The sequence below is a fragment of the Manis pentadactyla genome, chromosome 12 (assembly GCF_030020395.1).
Source record: "Manis pentadactyla isolate mManPen7 chromosome 12, mManPen7.hap1, whole genome shotgun sequence".
Lineage (NCBI taxonomy): Eukaryota > Metazoa > Chordata > Mammalia > Pholidota > Manidae > Manis > Manis pentadactyla.
In genome coordinates, this window is record NC_080030.1 from 52,929,679 (window position 1) to 52,942,503 (window position 12,825).

Consider the following 12,825-nt stretch of genomic DNA (forward strand, 5'->3'; position numbering starts at 1 on the left):
TGCTTGGAAATGACACAAGTCAAAATAGAATAATGCTTATAATTGGGGGACTACGGACATAAGGGAAATTTATTTGTGACATTTTATTTTTTTAAAAACAGAAGCAAATATAGCCAGATGGTAATTGTTAAGTCTGTGCTGATTTCTCTCCTTTTCTATGTGTTTAGAATAATTCTGAATGAAAATTCAGCATTAGATGGTAAAAAAATTCATAGTGTATGCTTAGCATACAAATTATGGAAAAATAGACCAAAATTTTTAAAAAAAGTAAAACAGTCTGTTGTACTGGATCCTGCTTATAATATCCACTGATAACATTTTCAGCACCTCATCTTAATCTATGTTATATTCACTTGATATTATATTTATACTTGTGGTATAATGTTTGTACATTTACAGTGAAATTATGAGTAGAGATTTAAACTCTGCATATTTACTTGAAAATCCAATTTCTAGTAACAGTGTAATGGTATTGAAACTAGTGATTTCCAAACTTTAATATGAAGAAGATTCATCTTGGAAGCTTGTGCATTTTCTGGTTCTTTTGCAGATGTATATACTAAATAGAATTCAGGACTATGCATTTTTTTAAATTAAAGTTTCGTTGATACACAATCTTAATATTGGTTTCAAATATACAATACAGTGATTCAACATATTATCTAATCCTCACCCCCTCTAGTGCAGTTACCATCTTATCAATGTAGTAAGATGTTACAGGATCTTTAGCTGTCAGGAATATTCATTTTTAACAAGCCCTCCTTACCTCCTTACTCCCCTACCCCAGTCCAAGGTGATTCAGGTACAGGTGTCCTAAGAACACATTTTGGGAAACACTGGTTTGAACAGTTTGCAGGCCACACAACTGAGCACCATTTATACTTCTTTTTCTAATCCAGGCTCAGGAAACTCTGGTCTGTGGACCAAATGCAGCCCATCACCTGTTTTTGTAAATAATGTTGTGTTGAAACCTAGTCACCCTGATTTGTTTTCATATTGCCTGGCTGCTTTTTTGCCATGATGTCAGATTGAATAGTTGCAACACAGACCATAAAACAGGCAAAGCCAAAAATATTTACTGTCTGGCTCTTTACAAAAGAGTCTGCTGACCCCAGCATGTAATCCAACATTTTGTGTGGGAGAATAGCAAAGAAAATCCAGTAAAGAAACTGGAGTACATTTAACAGGAGAGCTTTGAATATGGTGCTGAAGGGCATGCAATTGACCAGTTCAGTTTAACAAGAATTGATTTAGTCCTTCCTGTATGCAAGGTACTGTGTACACTGTGACAGAAGCCCCGGTTTTCCCACTTGGGCAGTTTACAGTCTTCAGTGGCAAATGCATGATTTCAGATGTGATCGGGTGAGTTATAGCATCTGCCTTCCTGGAGTGCTTTGGGAATGCATGGCAGGGCACCTAGCAGTCTAATCCCTGCAGTTAGGAATGGTGTCATCGGCATCTTTAACCCTCAGTAACTTGCCCAGCACTGCCTGTGGTACAGGAGGTTCAGAAGCGTGCACCCCCTCCCCTCACTTGCTTGGCTTGGTGTATTGTCCTGCCCCTTTCCTGCTTTGGCTGCTGGGATGCTAGAGCTGCGATGCACCAGGGGTTTGTGAAGTTGAGCTTTGCTCTTCAGTGCCGTTGCCCTGAGAAACACAAACTTGGACTGGCACTTAGAGGCCACCCCTAGGGTTGCCAACCATCCTGGTTTGCCTGGCATTGCCTTGATTTTTCAAGTTCCCTCTCCTGGCATATGCCTTAGTCCTGGGCACACTGGGACAGTGCCTGGGAGCAGAGGCAACCCCAGACGGGTCCAGCCTAGCTTAGCTGACCTCCACGCAACCCAGCAACCTGTGAGGAATCATAAATGATGTTGTTTTGGCATGCTTTGTCATGCAGCAATAGTTCAGTGGTAGAATGCCCAATAAACATTTGGTCATTTGAACTGAGATAGCTCCTGGGGAGTAAAACTTAAGCACGTGAAAAAGATAAGTGTTCCAGCAGATGGAGGAGCATAAATCCAGAGCCTGGGGCTTGGAGGATGGTATGAGCTGGCACGTGGAGGGCAGCTGTGAGCGGGGCACATCTGAAGGCCAGGTGACCTACGCCCCAGAGTATTGCAGCAGCCCAGGTGGGGGCCTGTAGGCAGCATCTGTCAGCGTGATTGGAGGGAAGGCTAAGGTTTGCTTGTGGGATGGACCTTTGTTCAAATCTCAACTCTGCTACCTGATAACTTGGGGACCTTAGGTAAGTTAATCACCTTTATCCTCAATGTCTGCATCTATGAAATATGTATAAGAATACACATTTCACAGGGTTTTTATTAGGAGGAAGAAACTAACAAGAAGGTATGTGGTTTCTTCACTGTGACTCACCACTTACCTATCAAGATGGCAGCAAATGATCTGACCAGAAAAAGGATGGAATGCAAGATTTGGCACACTGGTTTCAGAACTTTGCAAACTTTTCTTTCCCCCACCTTTTTGTCTTATTAAATGTTTAAATTTTTTATTCATTTTCACTCGGTTTTCACCCAGTCCCAGGGGAAAAGGGATTCTTTGGTTTAGAAGAGATGGATACTCTGAAATAACTGAAGATCACTGTTGCATTCATCTATATATTCTCATTTGCTTAAAAATCGCTCTTTGATGGCACTTTGGCAAAAAAATAAGTAGCACTTTCATCATGTCATGACCTACCTCACACAACACTGAAAATATTTTCATATATGGGACAAGGGATATATGGGAAATCTCTGTGCCTTTCTCTCAATTTTTCTATGCACCTGAAATTGCTCTTTAAAAAAAACAGCTGAAAGTGATCTCCAAATTAAATTAAAAAAATTTTTTTCATGCATCTAAAGCAGGCATTACTGGTTTAAAATAGAATTTAGAAACTTGCAACTTTTTAAACTTTTCTTATTAGGAAAGCAAAGCATGCTTCTATGACACAGACTGAAAGATTCAGAAGGTATGAGTACATAAGGTCATGAGTCCAGTGCAGACTCCTCAGAACACTTGGTAAACATACTTTCAGATGTTTATCAGTTTTTTTTCTTTCAAATATTTCTAAAAGTTGCCAATTATTGGCAATTTTGGCTGCTTCAACTAATTCCCTATTAGGCCAGGTTTCCCCAGCTTTGCTCTTTAAAAGCACAAAATAATGGCGAAAAGAAATAAAAAATTTTGAAAAGTGTAAGACTGCAAAAAAAAAAAAAATCTCAGAAACGTTCTTACAAAATGAAAAGAAATTCTTGAAGCTCCAACAGATTGCCAGACTCTCCCTTGGTGCCCCTCCGAACTAGTTTCCCAGGGCTTCCTCAAGTTTGGCTGCTTAAAATAATGAACATTTATTCTCTCTCAGTTCTGGAGGCCCGAAGTCTGAAATCAAGGTGTTGGCAGGGCTGCACTCCCACAGAGACTCTCGGGGAGGTCCTGTCCGCTCCTCTTCCAGCTTCTGCCAGCACTGACGTTCCTTGGCTTGCAGCTAAACCACTTCAGTCTCTACCTCTGCTGTCACACTGCCTTTTCTTCTTTTCTCCGAAATCTCCCTCTGCCTCTCTCTTGTAAAGGATGTTTAAGAGATGCATTTGGATCCACCCAGATAATCCAGGATAATCTCCCATTTCAAGATCCTTAATCACAGGTGCACAACCTTTTTCCATATAAGAGAACGTTTATTGATTTCACCCTCCCCCCATTACTAATAATAAAAATTGGTGATTTGGGGGCTATTAATTTTGTACCAAGGCATTGTTTCTTCCAAATTATCATGTTGACCAAATTCAGTGGTATACTGGAGCAGCATGTAATTGCTGTGAGAACCAAGGTTGTTAAACTTTTAGGGTTTTAGCAGGCTGGTTGTGAAATTATTGGTAGCTTGAAACTGGCCATGGTGGGAGTCTTTACACGGTGGAAACACTATAGATCAGGGCTTCCCGCACTAGCCACCCTAAGAGGTAGTTCAGGACACCACTGTTTGGCCAAATCCCCATGACCTCTAGGAAACTCATCTTAGAATAGTTCATATCCTGAAGAACCTCCTCAGACTCTCAAAGGCTTGGGTCAAAGCCTCTACTGGCTTCTTTCATGTCCTTTATTTGCATTATGTTAAAAGTAGCTGTGTGTATATCTTGTCTCCTACAATACATGTTAAACTGCTCTAGGTCAGGAATCTCCCTATCTTTTGTGCTTTAGAATCAGCCTGTCTGGCTGATCTATCAGAGAATCAATACATATTCGAACTGATTCCTTTATCTGGGCTTTTCCCATCTCTAGATAGATATACTCTAACTGATGCTTAGTGGGAATTGCAATAATCCTAAATATATATATATATTTACATTTCTGTCTCTTTTTTTTCTCTGGAGACATACTTGAATTTAGGAATGGGTACCACTAATGAATGAACTTGAAGTACTTTATGCCCAGTTCTGTTTACTTAAATCATTAGAAGTAAGATTTGTCTGATTCATGGAGTCACTAATGATATCAGCAGAATCTAACATGTTCAGCATGGAATGGTAATGTAATGAAAGGTAGCTGAATTGGTAAAATGTCTGAAGAATGATAGTCTGGTACTGCGCTAACTCAAAGGTGGTCCAGGGGCTGGCAGCGCCTAGGCCCTTTTAAGAATTCAGAATTTCAGGCCCTGTCCCAGACCTGAATCAGACTCTGCGTTTTAGTAAGATCTCCTGTGATTGATGTTCTGGACAAAGTTTGCAAAGAACCAGTTGAGAAGGTAGAGAAAGTACTCACAGGATCATTGGCGAGGTCTTAGGAGAGGCACGAAGTACAGAGAAGATCGTGACTGAACACTTCTTATTTAGGATTTTACTTCAATCTTAGAGTAAGTTCATTCTTGGTCTTCTTATCTCAGAAGAATCTCAAAGTCAGTGCTCAGTTTTAGGGGACCCTCTCATTTGAATCCTTGGACTAGGACATTGTCCCGCTTTTGGTTGGGACAGTTGGTGTTATTGGTTATTGACAGCTCACCAGGTCCCTGACAACCCTCATTGCTGATGGGCACATCAGCGACATGTCCATCAGGGATGGTTTCTGTACCAGAGACAGCTTTATGCCCTTGCAGTGCACTCCACTCCAGGGGACTGAAGGCGGTAATGGGCTGCCATATTGCTCCCGTATCAAGTGATCCCAAGGGGACAATGTGGCTAAGGCTTAGAGTGTCAGATCTGTTCAGGAGGGCTTTTCAGACATGAAGACATTGAAAGGTGGGGTTTAGGGTTGGGATGATACATAAATACAAATGTTTGCATTTAGTCTTTATACTTGAGGGAAACAACACTATTAATTCCATTGAAAGGAACCTATTCTGACTTGTAAAGCTGGAGCTTAATGAAGAGGTAGAGGCTCTCTTTCTTTTAAATACTGAAGCATTAGTAGGAGAGGGGAACCCTGAAAATAGGTTACTGGCAGTGTTTTGTCTTCCATGACTTCTTTCGTGAGTAAATCGTTTGTTTGATTCCTTAGGGGATGGGAGGCAGATGAGGAAGGAGGATTTAGTGTTCTGTGGGAGCTGGCTTGCTATGGCCCTGGGCGCATTTTTTTTTTTTTAAGTTATAAATGCCTGGCTCAAACTGCTCATTTCTAGATGTTGAGATAAGCTTTTATTATTACTGTGTGTAAGTTACCTCATAGAAAGTTTGCCTGTAAATATACTGTTAAATTATTTATGAGAGATGGCAGCTGGAAAACCTCCTGTACCCTGTCCTGGAAGCTAAAGGTCCCTGCGGGTCGTCTGGGCGATCCATGTGGAAACCTGATAGGGTGCACACTCCATGGCTCCTACCCTGTCGGGGCTGCTTAGCACATGACACAGTTCAGGGTCTCTCCTCACCACCACATTTTTCTTCCTTCACCTTTGTCTCTATCCCTAAGCCTCCTTTTTGTGTACCCCACCCTCAGCCAAACCAGCCCACCTTGCCAGCTCCAGCAGCACAGCCCTGTTCTCCATTCATTAGTTCCTAACTTGGGACTTCTGCCTCTTCTATTCCGCCTTCCCGATTTAAAGGGTACAGCCAGGGCAGGAAAGGTATACATGGAAATTGAAAGTCACAGTTCTCATTTGTGGCCATTGAGGCCAAAAAGCTGATGGCACTTGAAATTAGTTCCCACCCTTGGCTGGCATTTCACACAGATGGCAACAGGAGCAATTACATGCCTGAGTGGGTTGAGGGGTTTGTCTAATCCTATCGCCTGTCACATCTAACAATTTTTACTAAATCAGAGCCTTCCATTTGTGCTAACCTCTTTTTTAAGGATGTCAGTATGTACTGAAATATGAAATATTGTGTCTTTTGGTAAGGACCTTCCGAATGTATTCTATTAGATGCTTGGTAGGAACATAAATCTTACCAAATTAATGGGTGTTTGATTCAGAAATTCCCAAAGAAGATGGTTCTAGAACTTCCCTTTGTAATATATTCTGATGACTCCCAGTTTTTATAGCCAACTTTTCCTTAATGTATTACCTAAGTCATTCCTGAAATAATACAGAGTAATTCCTTGTCCTTTTGTCAGTAGCAATGGGTAGATTTTCCCTCAAGTAACTAAGAACTTAAGATAAAAGAGGCAAAAATAAATCTCATAAACCTGGTATAGATCCACCTGGGGGTTGTAATCCAGAGGCTGCTCCTCAGGCCATTTCAACCCTCAGACTGGCTCTCAAGTGGAAGGACAAGCGTGCTGGCAACTCCAGCAGAGCCTTCTGCTAAAGCAACAAATTTCGCTCGGTGAGCGCTCATCAATCCCCACTAACCATATCATTCAAGCAGGATTGTTTGTCTGGCTCCTGAGGCCTGGAGCTCACGGTGGCCAAGTGGCAGGAAGGGAGCCGTTATTGGCACATCTGATGGGAACAGAAGTTTCAGTTGGACAGCCTGGCAGCCAGAGGGAGCTGGGGAGGCTCTGCACACCGTAAGGGATGCAGATAAAATCTGTTCAGCATGTTTAAAACATCTGAGAAGAGTGTATTCTACTGTAGATTTTCATGGGAAAAAAAAATGTTACATTAAGATGTTTTGCTCCATTGAAGAGTCTTTCTGAAGCTATTTGAAGAAACAGGTTATACTCCGAACGGAGGGATTTGCCACTGCCAGGTTATTGTTAAAATTAACAGTTACACAGATGAAGTGCATGGCTCAAGCTAACCATGACCCTGATGCCAGGTAGATGTGTATGGCTCTTGGGTCCAAATAATTAAAACATGTGGCTCATTGTAGTTGCTAAATGAATGTGGTGCGAATGAATATAATAGCATTTTAAGCGGCCTGTTTGTGATTTTCCAAACTAATTGGAGTAAATAGCTAACATGGATAATTAAAATCTAAATATTTCCTCCAAAGCTGATTTAAACCATTATGTTCTACCTTGGCCATATGGGAACTCTGATCTAGTTGTAAAAGTAGTTCATTTATTTGACTGTCTTTTACATAAATGAAGATATTATTGATCAAGGTCCTGTATAACAGAAGCATGGAATAGCTAGCAGATAGGGAATTGGTTATTGTGCAAATATATCGTAAGTCTTGTGAATAATGGTAAATCCATTAAGTTTTTTGAAAATCCAGCATAAGTATGCACCTACTTGGAAGGGGTCATGAGGTCTCGTCCCTGAATGGACCTCTATCCTTCTTGGTCACTTGGCAGTGAGGGTTCCTGTAGCACCTCCCAGCAGCTTTCTCCTGGTTTGCGTACTGGGAGAGGAGGAGGCACTGGAGCAAAGCACACCGTTCATCTGTGTTGTTGTGTGTGTATGTGTGTACACCCATAGGAGGGTGAGAAAAGGATTCAACAGCATTTCCTGTATAGAGATAACAGTGCAAGGTTTATCTCAGAGCCTAGATGTTACTAAATTAAAAATAAAGGTGCAGGATATAAATATCAGGGAAGAATAATAGTTGTGTCCTATGTTTGGGGGATCCGTGGATTCTTTTGGAGTGCATACATGGATGTTGGGGGGTCCCATAAACCTCTAAAAGGGTAAGCAGCATTTGGGATGTTTATGTATTTTCAGTCACTGTGTCTGTTTTTTCTTTTATATTTTGAGAGTCTCAAAAGTATCTTTGACTCGGAAAGAACACTGGATGTTTGAGCTTTGATATTAGCCATTGGTGCTATTCATAATTATATTATCTTGCCCTTACAACAGTGATCAAATTACAGGTATCATTCCAATGTAATAGCTGAGCCAGGGTCCAAGTGCTTGGTGATGTAGCTGGCATCCCTGGTAGGTGGCAAAGCTTTGAATCCGGTGGTGTCTGACATGACCCGGTCCCATTACTGACTCCATGTGTGACACTGGGTATGTCACACACTGTCACTGGGTGTGAATTCCTCCATCTGTAAATGAAGTGGCTTAACCTACATGATCTTGTGGGGACCCTATTGGTTTTTACACTGAGTTCCATGTCTGTTTCACCTGGACCGCTTTTCAGCTTTGTCCTTCAGTCCTGGTACCTATTCTCTGTCCTGGTGGCTATGGTGGTGTGAGCTTTCTGTCTGAGTACTTTGCAGCAGCTCTGTGTTTTTTTCTACAACAAATGTTTCAGACCTGGTAAGCTCGTAGAGCCCTTTTCTTAAAATGTCAGTGAATGCAGCAGATGTCTGATGCAAAATCCTGTGTCTATAATTTTTAATCAACATTAATTTTCTATGGCTGTTTGTTAGGTTTAATATAATTTCTCAGTGCTGAATAAAGGAAGGTGAGATGGACCCTGTTCTCTCCTTGTTGTTTATTAGTTTTACTCTGAATGACACTTTGGGGAGGGATTGCTGACCCAAGTCTCTATGATGATGGGGTTTTTAACACCCCTAGTGCAGTGGAATTATGTTGGCCTTGGGTGCAGTGGTGCATCCAAATGCATGAAAACGATGAAGGGTTATACACTAGCCTCTGGGCTGGCGCCTGCAGCTGATTTCAGCTAGTGAGTTATCAGGTGATGGCTCTTCCTGATAGGATAACCTTTCAAAGCTAGAAGGGAATGAGCCTCAGGGGCTGCCAGTGGGGAAGCAGAAAGGGTCCTTTGCCCCCAACTCACTGCCGGTGGAAGATGGGAGAGGTAATGACAGGAGAAGCAAGAATGGCTGCATTTCACCTTCGCTGAAAGCTGGGAGTGCAGTAATAGCCGCGTCACTTTTATTCCCTTTGGAAATATGTTTCCTTAGATGATGACATCCCTGAGCCAGTTTAGGAATGCTGGATGTTTATGCAACTATACACTCTTTTAAAACCCCTTCTCAAAATCCCACCTTCAGAAGTATGGTCTGATAATTAATAACCAAGTTCTTTTTTTTTTTTTTTAACCCCCAGCAGTCTGTATTCTGCACAGGCTTGCATTTCTGTAGCTTTGCTGGAGTTCAGAAGTTTGAGCTGCCACTGAAGTACAGACAGTGGAGGGGCGGGGTTTTCCGTCTCCAATGAGGTGCCTTTAGTGTCGGGAAAGCCTATCGTCTTTCACAGGAACGCTTGCTCTGTAATCCAAGCAGTAGCCACGCAGCCTGTTTTATTGTTTGCGGAGCCCTGTGGACCCTGAGCGCTTCACAGATGGGAAAGAGGACAAGCAGGCGGTTTATGATTCTGCGCTGGGCTGCGACAAGTGAGCCGAACTCTGATTTCTCCCAAGTCACCGTTGTGGGTGAACTTTAAACTGGGCGCCTGGGTTGACGCTGGATCTTTTTCTCCAGCCTGAGGAGTTCCTTCTGTCGGCAGCAGACGGCTGCCTTCTACCCTTGTGGGGAAAGATGCCTGGGAGAGGAGTCAGATCGCAGTGTGGGGTGCCAGGGGCGTCCCACAGAGTCAGAGTGCCTTGGTTCTGTTCTTTGCAAAGTCCTGGCAAGTGTTCCTGAAATGAACACCCTGCCTCATTTTTAAAATTGTTCTTTTATTTATTTTTATTTTGGGGACTGTGGCTATCTTGGACCAGAAACCAAGTACCAAAATGTGGCTAGGGTAAAACGATATATGTTTTTTGTTTTCTTAACCCCTCATTTTCCTTTTCTTTGCAATTGGGTGACATAGAAGCAGTCCTTTTGCATAATGCCGTGCCTGACTCTCAGCGTTGTCTGAATACGTGGGAAGAAGCAGGTTCATTTAAAGGACCAACAAGAACTTAAAAACCCAAGCTTTTTGTTCACTGGGCTGTCCTTTGTCTATAGTCGATTTTGATGTGAAAGAAGATGAAAAAGGAAGGCTCTTCAGGTTCCTTCAGACTCAAGGCAAATTCAGGTTCTCTCTCACGTGCTGTGAGTTGGATAAATTTCTCCTCCTTGTCCAGGCAGACAAAGAGGCTGTTCCGCAGTGATGGAGAGCTCTCGGTTTGCGGGCAGCAGGTGGAAGCAGATGATGAAAACTGGACATACAGAGCCCAGCCCAGAAAAGGTGACTTGATTTTTTTAAAAATGTAAACGTTCTTAGAAGTTTGCTATGTAGAATTCTTTGTTTCTGTCACTGATTTCCCTTCATGATTTTTGGGAAACTCCATAAGGAGTTTTTGTTTTTGTATTGGAATCCAGTGTCACTCCTCTCTCTAAGTAAAAGAGCTCTTCCAACTAGATTCAGCATGAGAGTGTGTTCTTCTAGGAAGGATAAAATAGCTGTTATTTGTCCTCAGCACTTTCTTCCCCATCAGACTCATGTGACTTGTGCAAAGTTCAATGGTAGACCACCATCACAGAAGGAATCTTCTGCTCTTACAACAATTTGATGAAGGTTAGGACACAGAGCTCTATTCTGAAACAGTGCACTGGGAAAACTTTGGAAATCATGGGTAAGTCTTCTTGCATCTTTAAGAAGACTGACGAATTATATGAGCTTGAATTAAACAGGTGTGAATGACATCCAGGAAAATGAGCACATGAAGGGCTTGATATCATGGCCCCAAAGGACTTTTTGGATTTCTTTGAGATTCTTTTTCCGACCACTGTTGGTTTCTGTTCTCAGGTGTGGCATGTTTTGCCTTCCTCAAGGTGAAGAAAAATACCAGTACTGGCAGGAGGGAAGGAAATATTCCAATATTTCTTAACACACACCTCTTTTGCATTTAGAATTTCTCTGTTCTTCCTCTTAGCACATTTCCTGTAGAGACTGAATTGTTCAGCTCTAAAATGGTTTCTCCTTGCGGGGCTGTGGCAGAGCCCAGGAGGGGAACACTATTTAAGTGTTACAAAGGGGCCCCAGACATTCCCCGTTTATCATGTCCTTCCTGTGCCAAAGGGATCCTTGCTAGAGGCTTTCAGCGACCTGTTCTTTCTTTTGGGAAGCAAAATTGCTGAGAGAATAAACTATGTTAAATATCGCTTATGGGTGCAGTAATTATATTCCATGGACTGAGAATTAAACACAGACCTTCTTCATGGACAGTGTGTGTGAAACCATTTGTTCTTGTCTTTTAAACCCTGGCACAAGAAGTTCATGCTCTTTGAAGATGTCAGTTATTATGTCAAGAGGTGGTCAACAGTGGTCCGCTGATCCTGAGCTTAAATATGCAAGAGTTTCATTCAGATGCTATGTAATTGCTAGGCATAGAAAAGGCATTTGTGCTTTCTGGCTGGGGTTGTGTAGTTTACTAAGTCCATGAACTTTACTTTTCTAAATCAGGAATAAACTGTGGTTTTGGTAAATGGGTGGGTTGTAATGTCTGAAGCAAAAACGTTTGAAGAGTGGATACAGAAGTGCTGTGGTTGTGAGAGGGTGTAGTTTTGATGCCTTTGGCCTTTGCCAAACATTGTTTTTTTATTAGTTGTTTTGTTTTAAATCAACTGCTGTCAAGTTTTTGTTAACGGCTTTATACATGTGAGCATGTGGCTTGAGGATTTATATTATAGATGCCCCATGTAAATTAACATTAAAGAGAAAGAGACTGTGAATTTGCATGTATTTTAGTTGAGAAATGAAGCAAATAGTATACACATGACTTGTGAAAAATAAAGAAGTCATTGTAAAGTACAGGGGTGACTTGGAAAGGGAGGAAGCCTTGTTTATGTAACACTACAAAAGATTTGCCCTTTATCCTAATATAATAGGGAATACAGTAGCCTCATGAAGATTAATGGAGGCATAATACAGTGGTACATTTATATGGTTCTTGGAAAAAATTGGGCATAGATAATATTATCATTTTGGGCATGTGGTATTAGGGGAAAGCCCTTCAAAAGTTTCCTGTAGATCAAAATTCATAGTATTAGATTCTGTTTTTGTATTTGACTTAACAAAAGAAAACTGGCTCCCAATTTTGACATACTGTCTCAGGGGCATGTTAAAACAGTTGATGTTTATTCTACATAATTTTTTCCTTTGGAGAAATACAGAAGTGACATTTGTTTACACTTGCAGATCAAAAGAGGATAACTCTTCCAGAAAAATTATGCAAAATTGGAGTTTTTTTCTTAGGAGTATCAAATAAGCTAAAACCCTGGCAAGGATTATCAGTCAGTGCTAAGAATGCCCAATGGCCGTATTATGATTTGGTTGCACATAAATATGCATTGAAGACATATTGGCCTGAAGGGAATTGTGTAGCATCTTTCTTTTCTGTCTGCCAAGACCACATGCATCCCGATCCACTTTTCTTTCAGCCTGTTCCCCAACCCCACCTCCATTTATCAATGTTTTTTGATTTACACAGGCTTCTAAAAAAAACCTCTCCCTCCTCTGCTACCCCCATGCATATGCTCCCACCAAGCAGTGACAACTAGAGGTAGGGCAATATAGCTTAACAAGTCAACCTTGTTTCAACAGTCCTGTCCAGTGACCCCTCCCACCCCCACCCCTCGAGGACATCTGGCTGCTGGGGTATCTGGTTCTACC

The 12,825-nt window shown here is 41.7% G+C and overlaps 1 protein-coding gene across 4 annotated transcripts in view; it reads left to right on the top strand.

Annotated features, from left to right (window-relative positions):
* Positions 1–12,825, top strand: part of NHSL1 (NHS like 1) — a 219,462-nt gene that overhangs the window by 86,481 nt on the left and 120,156 nt on the right. Inside the window, exon 1 of one of the 4 annotated variants that reach the window (XM_036903675.2) lies at positions 524–10,398. The exons of 2 other annotated variants lie outside the window; for them this stretch is intronic. In XM_036903675.2, the coding sequence (XP_036759570.2) occupies positions 10,197–10,398 (202 nt within the window). In that variant the 5' untranslated portion in view covers positions 524–10,196. Of the gene's footprint in view, positions 1–523; positions 10,399–12,825 lie in introns of those variants that run through there. One more of the 4 variants, XM_036903676.2, reaches the window with a different exon arrangement.